Below are 12929 nucleotides of genomic sequence, written 5' to 3'. Positions count from 1 at the left end.
TGGATTGTGGAAATTGGTGTATATACATTAGAGTGAAAGTCTTGACTAGCTTGTTAATAGTTCTTGTCATTTAAACTGCCCTCGTAATTTACAGTCACAAAGAAAATGAGCTATTTTGATGCCATAATGTAGCACCGATCCATTTGCTTACTCTGTTCTTACCTTATGTAATTACACAGGCCACTACTCTTGCTGTTGATGCTGTGCTAAATACATGCTATATGTTCTGTAAACATTTCCATTTCTTGTTTATTATGTTTTCAGAATGAATTTTCAATTAATATTGCACGTGTTCTTCTGCATATCCAGTAAACTTGAGAATAATGATTTGTTTAAGCTCTATCGCTCCTGAGATGGATCATGGCAGAAGAAAACTTCTGTACTGTCCTTCAATCCCTGTAGATAGAGTGAATCGGTGCTCAGTCAGTGGTCGTAGCTTGGCTGCTCTTTTCCAGAAGCCGTTACACTTTGGCAATGAACCAAATGTAATACAAACACGATCCTTAAGCAAAATAACCAATAGTCTTCCTTAAAGATACAGATTTTGTTGCATTTTTATGTTCTTTCTGTCCGGGAGTCTTCGAACTCTAGCACAAAAAGAATAACGTTTGTTGGAGTAATAGGATCAGTGAGGAGGTTGTTAGAACGGGGACGAGTGGGGACCACGGTGGGCTTGGGATTTGGTTGGGTGCTGAACCCGCTATTCACCTGCTCCATGTTTTGGGCTGAGGCCAACTGTATGAAGTTCAACAAGGCCAAGTGCCGGGTCCTGCACTTGGGGCACAACAACCCCAAGCAGAGCTACAGGCTGGGAGATGAGTGGTTAGAAAGCTGCCTGGCAGAGAAGGACCTGGGAGTATTGGTAGATAGTCAGCTGAATATGAGCCAGCAGTGTGCTCAGGTGGCCAAGAAGGCCAACAGCATCCTGGCTTGCTGTTGTGGTTTAGCCCGGCTGGCAGTCAAACACCACACAGCCGTTCACTCACCCTCCCCCCTCCCTCTCCAGGATGGGGGAGAGAAACGGGAAAGTGAAGTCTGTGAGTTGAGATAAAGACAGTTTATTAAGACAGGGAAAAGAATAACAACAATAATAATAATAATAGTATTAATAGTAATAATGTGTACGAAATAAGTGATGCACAATGCAATTGCTCACCACCCGTTGACCGATGCCCCGCCTATCCCCGAGCAGCCGGCCCCCCCCTCCACCCCGGCTAGCCACCCCTATATATTGTTCAGCATGACGTCAGATGGTATGGAATACCCCTTTGGCCAGTTTGGGTCAGCTGTCCTGGGTCTGTCCCCTCCCAGCTCCTGCTGCATCCCTAGCCTGCTCGCTAGCAGGACAGAGAGAGGCTGAAAAGTCCTTGGCTTGGTGTAAGCACTGCTCTACAACAATTAAAACATCAGCATGTTATCAGCGCTCTTCTCATTCTAATCCAAAACGTAGCACCCTGCCAGCTACTAGGAGGAAAATTAACTCTGTCCTAACTGAAACCAGGACACTTGCATAAGAAGCAGTGTGGCCAGCAGGGCTGGGGAAGTGATTGTCCCCCTGTACTCGGCTCTGGTGAGGCCACACCTCAAGTACTGTGTTCAGTTTTGGGCCCCTCACTACAAGAAGGACATGGAGGTGCTCGAGCGAGTCCAGAGAAGGGCAATGAAGCTGGTGAGGGGTCTGGCGAACAAGTCTTATGAGGAGCGGCTGAGGGAGCTGGGATTGTTCAGCCTGGAGAAGAGGATGCTCTGGGGCAACCTTATCGCTCTCTATAGGTACCTTAAAGGAGGCTGTAGCAAGGTGGGGATTGGTCTATTCTCCCACGTGCCTGGTGACAGGACAAGGGGGAATGGGCTAAAGTTGCGGCAGGGGAGGTTTAGGTTGGGTATTAGGAAGAACTTCTTTACTGAAAGGGTTGTTAGGCATTGGAATGGGCTGCCCAGGGAAGTGGTTGAGTCACCATCCCTGGAGGTCTTTAAGAGACATTTAGATTTAGAGTTTAGTGGAGGACTTGTTAGTGTTAGGTCATAGGTTGGACTCGGTGGTCTTGGAGGTCTCTTCCAACATAGATAATTCTGTGATTCTGTAACTGTACCCTTGTTTTCAGCACCTTTAGTGAAAAATACTGCAAGAAGAGTATCATTGCAGTTCTGTTTTGTTTAGCCTGAGAGGCAAACAGCAGTAAAAGTTGTTAAACATCTGTATGACTAAAACCCTGTCAATCAATCTAAGAAGTAAAACTAAATGCCTTTCATGTTTTCTTTGTTGTTATTTGTTACTGACCGTATTTTTTGTTGTTGTTACTTGTGCTCCTATCCTTATGCCACTCCCATCCTTACCCCCAATCTGCATAGGTATTTTCAGGGAGTTTGGTGGTGCGAGATGTGTGCACAACATTGTGAAGTATCCCCAATGTCGACAGCACGCACTGATGATCATTCAGCAGTTGGTGTTATCGCCTAGTGGAGAAGATGATATGGGCACTTTGTTGGGACTGATGCACTCTGCTCCACCTACGGAACTGCAGCTGAAAACAGACATCTTAAGGGTAAATGAAGTATTGCGTAGGACTTTTACTCCTAAGCCACTAATTCACTTCTTTTTAAAAAGAATACACTGAGAAGGGGATTTAATTGGATGGATGGATGGATGGTTGGATGGATGGTATTGAGCTACTGAAGTTATGGAGTTGAAATTAGTACATTTGATGCATTTTTTTTGGTTTCCATCCATCCATTGCAGTTTTCAGAATCACAGAGATTAAAGCTAGTGAATGAATTTGTGATTTTAGTACTAATCACTTGTAATCAGCCTTAGGAAATGGGGTTCTCCGGTTATGATGATCTTCCCTGGCAGGGTATTGTTCAGTTAAATACATTGAGAATACATGGGGAAAAAAGCAAGCATGTAATACACAGGTGTTTTTTCAGCACTAGCTTGTGTTTTCTTGAGGCAGACCTGCTTTTTTATACCACAGTGCATTAGTTCTAAATGTTTAATGAGTCAATATAAATGTTAATCATAGTAACTGCAGCAGAAGATAATTGTATATGGGGGGACGGGGGACAAAAACAAAACTAGCAAAACACTTGCTTTTAAGCAAAACAGTGGAAACATTGGAAAGGAAGACTGGGAGTGGAGGAAGGGAAGGCTGTTCTTTCTTACACTTTATTTTTTTGGTTGCTAATGTAGACCCACAATTTCTTCTCAAAATAGCTAATGCTATTTTTAAAATTAACATGATATTATGGTATGAGGGTAGAAAAACTATGGCAAGTAGTAATAAGTAAATGAGTTTTACTGGAGAAAACTCACACATTTAGGTTCATCTCTGTTATAAGGAGCTGCAATATTTCTCTAGCTGATGAGCAGCCTAATACTATTCTAAAAGAGAAAAAGGAAAGGTAATAAAATGAGTCATTTTACATGTTTTGTATATCAGTGTCTTCACTAATTTTTAAGTGTGTCTCATTCATTATACTTAAGGGCAGAGAAAAATTACTGTAGTTCCCAGTGGATTTAAGGTAGTATGTCAAGGTTCCTGACTCTTTGTCTGACCTGTTGTTTTTGCCTGCTGTCTGTCCTGTGTTCAGAAGCTTTGGTGATGGAACTGACAGCCCAGAAGGGTGCAGTGATATGACCCTAACTATTATCCAGGTTTGGCAGGGAAAATGAGATAATGCCCTCAAAGGAGTGAAAAACAGTCTGTTTCACTACTCCTCAAAACAGCATGATTCTGAAGAAATAACACACTGGGTCGTGGAAGACTTATTTTTCTAGCCTAGTTTCTTGTACCAGTGATGGTTTTCTACTGTCTGTGATCCTTTATGGAAAGGATTTTTTTTGGTATTCATTATTCACATGTGGGTCGAACTTCCCGTGACAACTGGCTTGTTTTGGTTGGGTGGGATTTGCACCTGCCTCCATTCAGCCTGGTTTCACAGAGATATTTATATTATTCTGTGATACTTTTTTTATTATTATTATTCTACATTCACGCATACTGTGGCCTTGTGTTCATTCAGCCAGTAACATTTTCTACATATTTGTTTCCCTCTCAGGTTATTTTTGATTGACTGCTCTTTTAAAGCTATGTTTCATTCAGCCCAAAGATTTATGGGTTTCATTGTAGAGAAAGGCTAAAACTAAGAATTTTTGTGCTTTTTTTTTTTGCTAAATCTTTGCTGTTGTGTTATGTTTGACTGCCTGTAGTACCTAGTCCAGGTGCTTATACTTTATATATTTTTACAACCTATGTTAGTGTTCTCCAAGGTTTTAAGTGGTTTGATTTCTTGTAGCTACAGGCAGTAGTTTTCCCGCTCTTGTTTCAAATTGTTTGTGAAGTATGATGGCGGAGCAGATGCCTCTCTAACAGCTGTATTCTCTTAGTGGTAAGGCAGAGAATTACTTGGCGATTTTGGGTCCATTATAGATGTAGTCAAGCCTTTTTTGTTGGCCGGATCATTTACATCCTTAGTATCTAATTTCTAAATTAGGGCTAATGCTTTGCTTCTTCCTCCAATCTCTGTCTTTCTGTTTTGTAACTTCTTGATGACATGGACTCTTACAAAGATCTCTGGAGACTTGATGCATTACCGAATTCTGACAAATACTAACAATTTTGCTTGTATCTCAAAATAAAACGTTCCTGTCTTTTTTTCAAGCTATTAGTAATGCTGCAGGTTTTTTTTTCTTCTTTGTTTTGATGGTTTGTTTTGTCCGTAGGCCCTACTCTCCGTGCTAAGAGAGAGCCACCGCACAAGAACTGTTTTTAGAAAAGTTGGTGGATTTGTGTATGTCACGTCTCTGCTTGTTGCTATGGAAAAATCTTTGTGCTCACCGCCGAAGAATGGCTGGGAGAAAGTAAACCAGAATCAAGTGTTTGAACTGCTCCACACTGTGTTCTGCACATTGACTGCAGCAATGCGCTACGAGCCAGCCAACTCTCATTTCTTCAAAACAGAGATCCAGTATGAAAAACTGGCAGATGCTGTTCGCTTGCTTGGCTGCTTCTCAGACTCAAGAAAAATAAGTCCATTGAATGTCTTTCCTTCAAATACACAACTATTTCAAAGACTATTGGAGGATGACCTAATATCCCTGGATTCTGTCTCACCTATGTTAAGACACTGCAGCAAACTTTTTATTTACCTCTACAAGGTAGCAACAGATTCTTTTGACAGGTATGACCTTTGCTGTTTTTTCCCTGGTATTCCCCTAAATAGTTTCCTTCAAATGTCTTCGTTGCAAGCTTTTATATACCCATCTTAATCTATTTCTTTGTTCCTTTACTCCAGTGAGAGGAATAAGGTGTCTGCATCTGACCAAATATTGACTTAGCTTGCTGGTGTTCTCAAGGGTATGCAATATTCCCTCTGATGTTGAATGTTTTTGTTATGATAGCAATTAAAATATAGATGTCAGTTTGTGATTATATTTGCTGAGTTTAAGCAGCCCGTTGGTTGACAGGCAGACTACTTGGTTGCTTTGTCATATAGAACGACTGGAACTTTATGCATTTATTAAGTCAAATGAAAAATAGGTTGTTGAACATGACACCTTAACTTATTGTTTGCTTTGATATATGGGACTGGAAAATAAGTCACTGGATAATATGATGAATTTACTTTGTTTTAGATGGATAGGCATGTTCTACAAAGCTCTACCTAGCCTGAAATTGTTTTAAAAATGTAATGGGAGACAGTCCTAGAGTTAAGCAGGTAGAATTTAGTGACACCTGACATAAGGAATGAAAAGTAATGCATGTCTTTTAGGTTGATTCAAAAATGACAACAAAGTGTATTGAAGCATGTGTTTAAGATTTGCTTGTCTGAAGGTAATTCTCACTTAAGATACAAGGTACTAAGAAGTAGAATACAGACATAGGCTTTATATGTGGGGCCTTGTAGGTTCTGCACCCCAGCTAATTAATGAACATAACTCTATTTTCTCAAAGATGTGCCATTGCATTTAGAATCAAACCAAGGATCTGATTTTCCAAGCATGGCAGGTGTGAATGTGTATGGTGAAATTCTAGTAGATCTGCAGGTTGGTCAGGCTTTCTTCAAGTAGGTGACTAGTAACATACCAAAATCATGGTTTTGTTTATGAAAAATTTGCTTCCAAAGTATCAAATCATCTTTTGTAGTTTAAAAAAAGACAAAACAACAGTGACAAAAACAAAACAAAGAAACCACCAACCAAATAAATAAATGAATTTCTTATCCTCATTTTGAAAGATTATTAAAACATTCAGTTTGAGGGAGGAAAATGTGTATTAAGAATGTGTTGCACATGCTTTAGTAAATTGTAATACTGGCTAACAGTAGAGTATGAGGATTCAATGGGGTAAGTAAATCCCATAGTGCTTGGGCATAAGCTACATCATTAATTTCCTTTTTTACTTTTGCTGTCATCTTCAGTGACTGCTTTTTCCCTTCTTCAATTTTCTGATGCTCAGTTCTTGTGAAGTTCATGTTGATTTTATCTCTTAACCACATTGATCGTACTTGCTCAGGCTTTACTTTTCCTTCATTTCTGCTATCTGATGTAAAAATGTTCTGTTCTGCTAGCGTGATTGTGTTGATAAACTCTGCGAATACTGACCAAGTGCTGCAGGGTCATGCCACGCAGCAAGGATATGCTTTGCATGTCCGCGTGTTCACCTGGTGCATGTCGCTCAGTAGCGTCCTCTGTCATCCGTGTTGTTTCTGAAGAACAGATCCTAGAAAAGGCTTCATTGGTGATGGTTGTGGAAAACTAACAAGCTTTTGGCCTCTGGTTTCTTCTCTAACCTCTCTGTCCTACCCCTGTCCATTTTGTCTGTAGTCGTGCAGAACAGATCCCTCCTTGCCTGACAAATGAGACTTCTCTCCCCTCTCCCTGGGGTACACCAGCTTTGACCAGGAAAAGGTACCGAACCTTTTAAGATCAGTTGATCTTAGTTCTGGTTTCTCACTGTTGTTTCTTCATTTTCGTTTTTCTCTGAAGTGGCTATTATTTATGAGGTGTGTGTTTTCGCTTTTATATTTACTGGGTAAAATAAACATAAAGGTATGTTTCATAGCAAATTGTAGGTAGTGATGCCAATACATGACATCTAAATATCTCCATACACTTGAATCACTTGGAGTTAAGCTCCTGTTTGAAAACGAATAAGGTCTGCATAAGAAGTGGTCTAAGGGAGGTATAAATGACACTATCAGGAGCAGCTCGAAGAAGTTCAGACAAGGCTAGTCGATCAAGTAATACAGCAGGATTTCTTTTCCCCTAACTAATTTTTTTCAGGAAGAGGTACTTTCAGTCCGAAGGTTGATGGCTTGTTAGGGTGGTCATTCATAACAGTCAGATGGGCTTTTTACCTTGTCTAGTGCTTCCTTTCCCTCCCTAAAGGGGTGATATGAGTAGTGTATAAGCATGGGTAAATGAATTTTTTGCAGTCGGTGCTGACACATTGGTGGATAACATTTGATCAACAGTTTGGCAGAATTTTGAGAGTTCTTTTCTCTGCTTGGAGAAATGCTTTTGAATTGTTTTCCCTGTTTTTATGCAAGTACTTCTTGTATGGAAAACTACATAGGGAAGTTAGTGTATTTTAAAATGCTGTGCAAAACATGCACTTAATAATGTTTGCTTTTAGGTTATACCTTTTGGCTATATTGCTGACAGAAAAACAAATTGTCTGGTTGTGATGGGTATCCCCTTCCCAGTTCATTGTATGCAGTGTTGAAAGGCAGGCAGTTTGAGGTGAGGACCATCTGCTTTTTTGTGAATCATAGTGAGTATCGACTTGGAGTTTTATTCAGATCTCCCTGTACTGCTGTATTATAGTTTCCAAGTGTATTTAATGAGGTTGATGTGATAGTGATGGTTAGGACATGTACAAGTAAAATTTATGCTTAAAAGTAGATGGAAGTTTGTTCTTACAGAGCATCTTGGAGTGGGATTTCATTAGACTGAAGAGCTTTGCTAAATACAAGCAGGTTTTTGAATTGTATCCTGTAAATTGTGTGTTGAGGCTCTCAAGGTGATGTTGTAAAGAGGCAACAGTTTTCTTGTTCAGATGTGGGTGGGAAGATTTTTGCTCAAGTACTGCTGCTAGGATGCATGAAAAAAATGGCCCATATTTCCATCTCGGCATTAAGAAAGTGAAAAGGGTTAAGATGCTTTCTGTGAGTGATAGTAGTGACAAGTTGTTCTGCTCTTCTTAATCACATTTAAGTTTCAAAGGGAAAACCAAGACTACTTCTACCTACCTGGTATTTCAAGCACTAAGTCTGCTAGAGAAGTTTGTTTGAAACATTAGTGGAAGAGAGTTTGTGGAAATACTTGGGAAAATTGATTTGGACAGATACATTTTTTTTTTTTTCTTAAACCTGTCATCCTATTCCGTGTGCGATGCAAGTGTTAGCTAAAGGAGTTAAGCATCAGAAATTTCATCTTGAAAAATGCGCTTTGTAACAAGTGCTCTTGGGTTGTTCCAGTAGGCAAATTTCTGTAGAGCTGTCAATAATCTTTATGACGGAGATGCTTTTGTTGAAACTCTCTTCATCCAGCCCATTTTCTGGACAGTACAGGAAGATTGTGCTGTGTTAACTAACATCCCATCTTAAGCTAAGCTAACCAGTGCTTCTGGCTTTAAATCCACATGGTGTTGCTGTTTCTTGTTGGTTTGTGTGGTCAAGAGGCAGCCATCAAAATGTTCAGGACAGAACTGTACTCGCAGCCGTCCCCACACCCATTGTGTCCTGTTTTTGTCAGGGGAAAAAAAAAAGAAAAGGGTTTCCTGTTGTGAAGTGCCTAATGGCTGGGCACAGAGTCTGAGTGTTGTTTCTGCTGAAGTTACATCTCCATCACTGAGAGCAGGAGGGACAAAATGGTTCTCTTTGCTGATGTGATAGACAGAAGACCCTTTTTTAGCTGGATTCACTTTCTGAAAACATGGCAAGCAGTACTTGATTCTCAATTAAACTGTTGCATAAGATGTATGTTTTCCTTCTTAGAAATAAGTATATATGATAAATACTTGGTCTATATATACAATAAAGAAGATTGATATAAAACGAGATTGTTATAACAGTTGTTGGAAGGCTAAAAACACATGGGCTGCTGGCAGGATTGTGCACCAAGACGAACTTGGTTCCTGTAGGTTAGTTTGAGGCTGCCTACAATTGTTTGCTGGTGTCTTTTATAAGTATTTGTTAAAGAAAACGGGGATTACTGTGTTGCAAGCTGAATCCCTTCCAGAGAACAGGAAGGGTGGTAGCTTCTGTGTGCTGCCACTGCAACTAGGATGAAAACAAGGAAGAGATTAGGCAACTTTTATGTTCTTTAGGCTGCATAGCACCTAGGGAACAGATGACTCCGGAGGGCACTTGATCGCAGTAAATTGAGAGTCCTCCAGGTTGTCTTTGGGGAAACACTTCCAATGGGTTTGAGAAGAAGAAAGTGCTTGGGTTGTTGACCTGAGGGAAGGGGAACGAGAGGAATAATGTCTGCGTACCAGTCTAACTTCACAGCAGCTGTTGAAGAATAAAATAAAATGCAAAGCTGGTAGTACATGGGTGTTGTAATGGTGATTTGTTTTTCTGTCCTGCAGGCACGCATATCATTCTGTTTCAACGCCTCCTGTTTGCCCTCAGAAAAACATACCTGATGTGAAACTCCAGACAGGTTCCACGTCTGTGCAAAGCTCTGACGTAGTTGTTATCCACCCTGGTGCTATGCTTGCAATGCTGGATCTCCTGGTCTCTGTTGGATCAACTACACACCCAGAGGTAGGGAAAAAATCTGCTGTCTTCAGCTTTGAGAGAGACTAGGTTAAAGGATGGCTACAGAAAGTAGAAAAGAGGTGGTGTAAACTTAATTCATGCCAAGAAGCTAATATGTTTCACAGAATTATCAATTATGTAGTTGATTATATAGGAAGAGGTCTGATACAAATCATTTTCTTGTGTTAGCTTGGATTCGCTTATTTCTTTCAAATGCCTGGCAAAGATGTATAAGTTCAAAAATATTGTCTGAAATGGCTGTCAGATATGCTTCCAAGCATTGTGATGAGTTCTTGTTTGCCCTAATGTGTAGTACATGGAGGACATGGGGTTGGACATTATAGCTCGGTACATACGATCTGTTTGAAATATCTGGAATAAGTTCTGTCTCTGAATGGTACTACCTGGTTTGTACAATTCCCAATCCCAAACCCCTACTGGTGGTTTGTATGTGAGGGATTTGTTGCAAGTTCTTAGCAAAAAACTTACTTTAATGTTTTATATTTGAGATGACTTCCCTGAAGAACGCTTTTTTTAAAAAAAAAAAAAACTTCGAAAAGTTTACAAGAATTTGCAAGGCCTTTTATGTTGTCCTCTACTGGTGATGAGCATGGAGATTTTGTGTATTCAGGGTTTTAATTTGGCTGTTATGTAGCGTGTACCTTGTTTTCTAGAGATGATAATGCTGATAGGTTAGTAGAAATAGCTTCTCTGTCAGAAAAATAATTTAGTGCACTTTAAGCAGATTCTAAACTGACTCTCTTCTCTTGGGGAAAGCAGAGGTTAGAGTAACCATCAGTAGCCTTTTTTTTTTTCTTCACAAGGGCCGTGGTAGTCCTTCATATCACTGATTTTTTTTTCTCTTCAGAAAAAGAAAGTGATGGAAGGGTTCATCGCTCCTGCAAGATGCACATGCATCTAAGGACAGGATGTTTTGTGTATCAATTGCTTAAGGGTAGTTTTCCTTTAATTATGATGCATAAGGGCTTCCTTCTATTTGTCTTTTCTTTTTGTGTCCTCTCAACTTGCTATGCTTTTTCCTTTTTTTCAGCATGCGCTGGACCTCCAGCTAGCAGTGGCCAATATCCTGCAATCTCTCGTGCATACAGAGCGAAACCAGCAAGTCATGTGCGAAGCCGGGCTCCATGCACGACTTCTACAAAGATGCAGCGCCGCTCTGGCTGATGAGGACCATTTGCTGCATCCCCCGCTTCAGAGGATGTTTGAAAGACTGTCTTCCCAGGCCCTGCAGCCGATGGTGCTGAGGTCAGAAAGATGCCATTGAAGTCCCGCAGAGCTGAGCCCTTGTGCCTGCATTGTGGCTGGCTGGCTGTAAATAGCTTGGATTGTTAGAGAGCATAAACGACCTTGTGTGGTAGTGATGGCACAGAATCCTGTTTTATATTTCCTTAAATACACTGTCTCGCTTCTGTTAATTGCCATGTAACCCTGGAGATGTTGGGCACCAGGGGAAGGAGGAGTGTGGGGGGGGGGAAATATGTTTATTTTTTTCCACAGAGGTTGCACTGAACTTCTGTAATTCTTTCCTTCCTGCAAATAACGAGTAGCTATCCAAAATGCAGTTCCTGGCCAGGTTGTTAGGAGGAGGAAACACGATGAATGTAAAACGACACTGCCATAGAAGGGAATTGATTCCTAGATTCTGTGCAGTGTTAAATATCTCAGATAACAAAAGTTTCAGGCTAGCTGTTTGATTTGGCCCTTTACTTTGTGTGAAGGGAACGTAGGATTGCTATAGAAGAAATGTCTGGAAAAATCAAGCCCTTGTAGCAAGAGTTGGGCTTGCTGCCTTCCTCTTCAACTTTGGTAGCGCTGTCTGGCCTTACTTGGGACAAACTCTGTTGTGAAGTAACATTTTCCGAGAACAGACAAGGGATAAGTAAAAGAAGTGGCTTTAGGTTAATAATTTGCATAAATTGTAGTGATGCATAGCTTTGAAAAGTTCATCTTTTAAAAAATTTATAAACATTTTAAAAACATCTTGGATGTTTTTACATCTGTGCTGCTTCTAGAGAAGCACATTTGAAAAGTTTGTCGTGAGCGTATTTGGAACCCTTTGATAAGTACACATGCAGCATTATGATACTTTGAATTGCTTGCTGGATCTCAACTGGTATAAGGAAGCGTTTAATTTTATAATCTCCTGGGGGCTGCTAAGTGGCTGACTTATAGCCAGAACAACTTGTCTGTTCCCTTCAGTGACATCTCGTGGCACTGGAAACCATCCTGCAGTGAGCTTGCGTGTTGTAAGTCTCATCGCAGGGTCTTCATCTTCCCCAAACCATAGATATGGGTAATACAGATAACTGTAGATACAGACATTAGAGAAATACATAAACGCAGATGTTGGTAGCTGTGAAACTATCCTCTACCTAAAACGGGACAGATGGGTTAATCAATGCACAGGTCTCCTTCTCACGTCAGCCTGTGGCCTGTCCTTATAGGTGAGCTCAGCTTGCTGGGTGTGCAACAGGGAGCATCCTGATGCTCACCCCTAAGAATGCGGTAGCCTTATTGCCAAGAAATTGCGTGCTTTGTTCAACTATTGAAATAATGGCAATGAAATAATCATTGAAATAAGGGCAACTTTTGATAGTATGTCTTCAAAATTTGAATTGTTCCAAATGGATCAAGTGTGTTTATTGGAATTATTCATTACTTTATTCATCTTCTTGATTAAAAATCTATTTAATACAAGTAATTGTCATCTTCTTGTTTGAGTGGCATTTTATTTGGTTTGGTGACGTTCTGGGTTAAAATCTTTACAATACGATTTGTAATTTTTTTAATCCTCTTTCCTAGGGAATTTTTATGCTTGGGAAATCCTTTAAATTGCGGCGCTTGGGACAAAAAGCTGTTGAAACAGTACCGAGTGCACAAACCAAGCTCACTGAGTTTTGAACCGGAAATGAGAAGTAAGTGCTGAAGTACTAGAAATCTGTGTAATCATCAATCATATCCCTCAATTGCATACTTACATAAAAAAGAAAAAGAAGAAAAAAAGCATAGATAAACATGCAGAAGGACCTCACTTTGCCCCAGCCTTGTGTGAATGTGAAATCAACAGGACAGTTAGATTAGAATTAAACATGGAGGGACCATGGTAATTTATTTCATACACATCCAGTGAGGTAACGATA

General features: G+C 40.3%; 1 protein-coding gene across 13 annotated transcripts in view; it reads left to right on the top strand.

Annotated features, from left to right (window-relative positions):
* Nucleotides 1–12929, top strand: part of WDFY3 (WD repeat and FYVE domain containing 3) — a 188546-nt gene that overhangs the window by 100881 nt on the left and 74736 nt on the right. For 10 of the 13 annotated variants that reach the window (XM_040555097.1, XM_040555092.1, XM_040555093.1 and 7 more), the window contains 6 exons: nt 2353–2546; nt 4724–5181; nt 6827–6910; nt 9597–9774; nt 10820–11034; nt 12592–12704. In XM_040555097.1, coding sequence (XP_040411031.1) covers nt 2353–2546; nt 4724–5181; nt 6827–6910; nt 9597–9774; nt 10820–11034; nt 12592–12704 — 1242 coding nt within the window. The remainder of the gene's footprint in view (nt 1–2352; nt 2547–4723; nt 5182–6826; nt 6911–9596; nt 9775–10819; nt 11035–12591; nt 12705–12929) is intronic. The other 3 variants (XM_040555104.1, XM_040555103.1, XM_040555100.1) reach the window with 1 other exon arrangement.

Source organism: Cygnus olor, chromosome 4 (assembly GCF_009769625.2).
Source record: "Cygnus olor isolate bCygOlo1 chromosome 4, bCygOlo1.pri.v2, whole genome shotgun sequence".
NCBI classification, from domain to species: domain Eukaryota; kingdom Metazoa; phylum Chordata; class Aves; order Anseriformes; family Anatidae; genus Cygnus; species Cygnus olor.
This window is presented reverse-complemented; position numbering and strand designations above follow the sequence as displayed.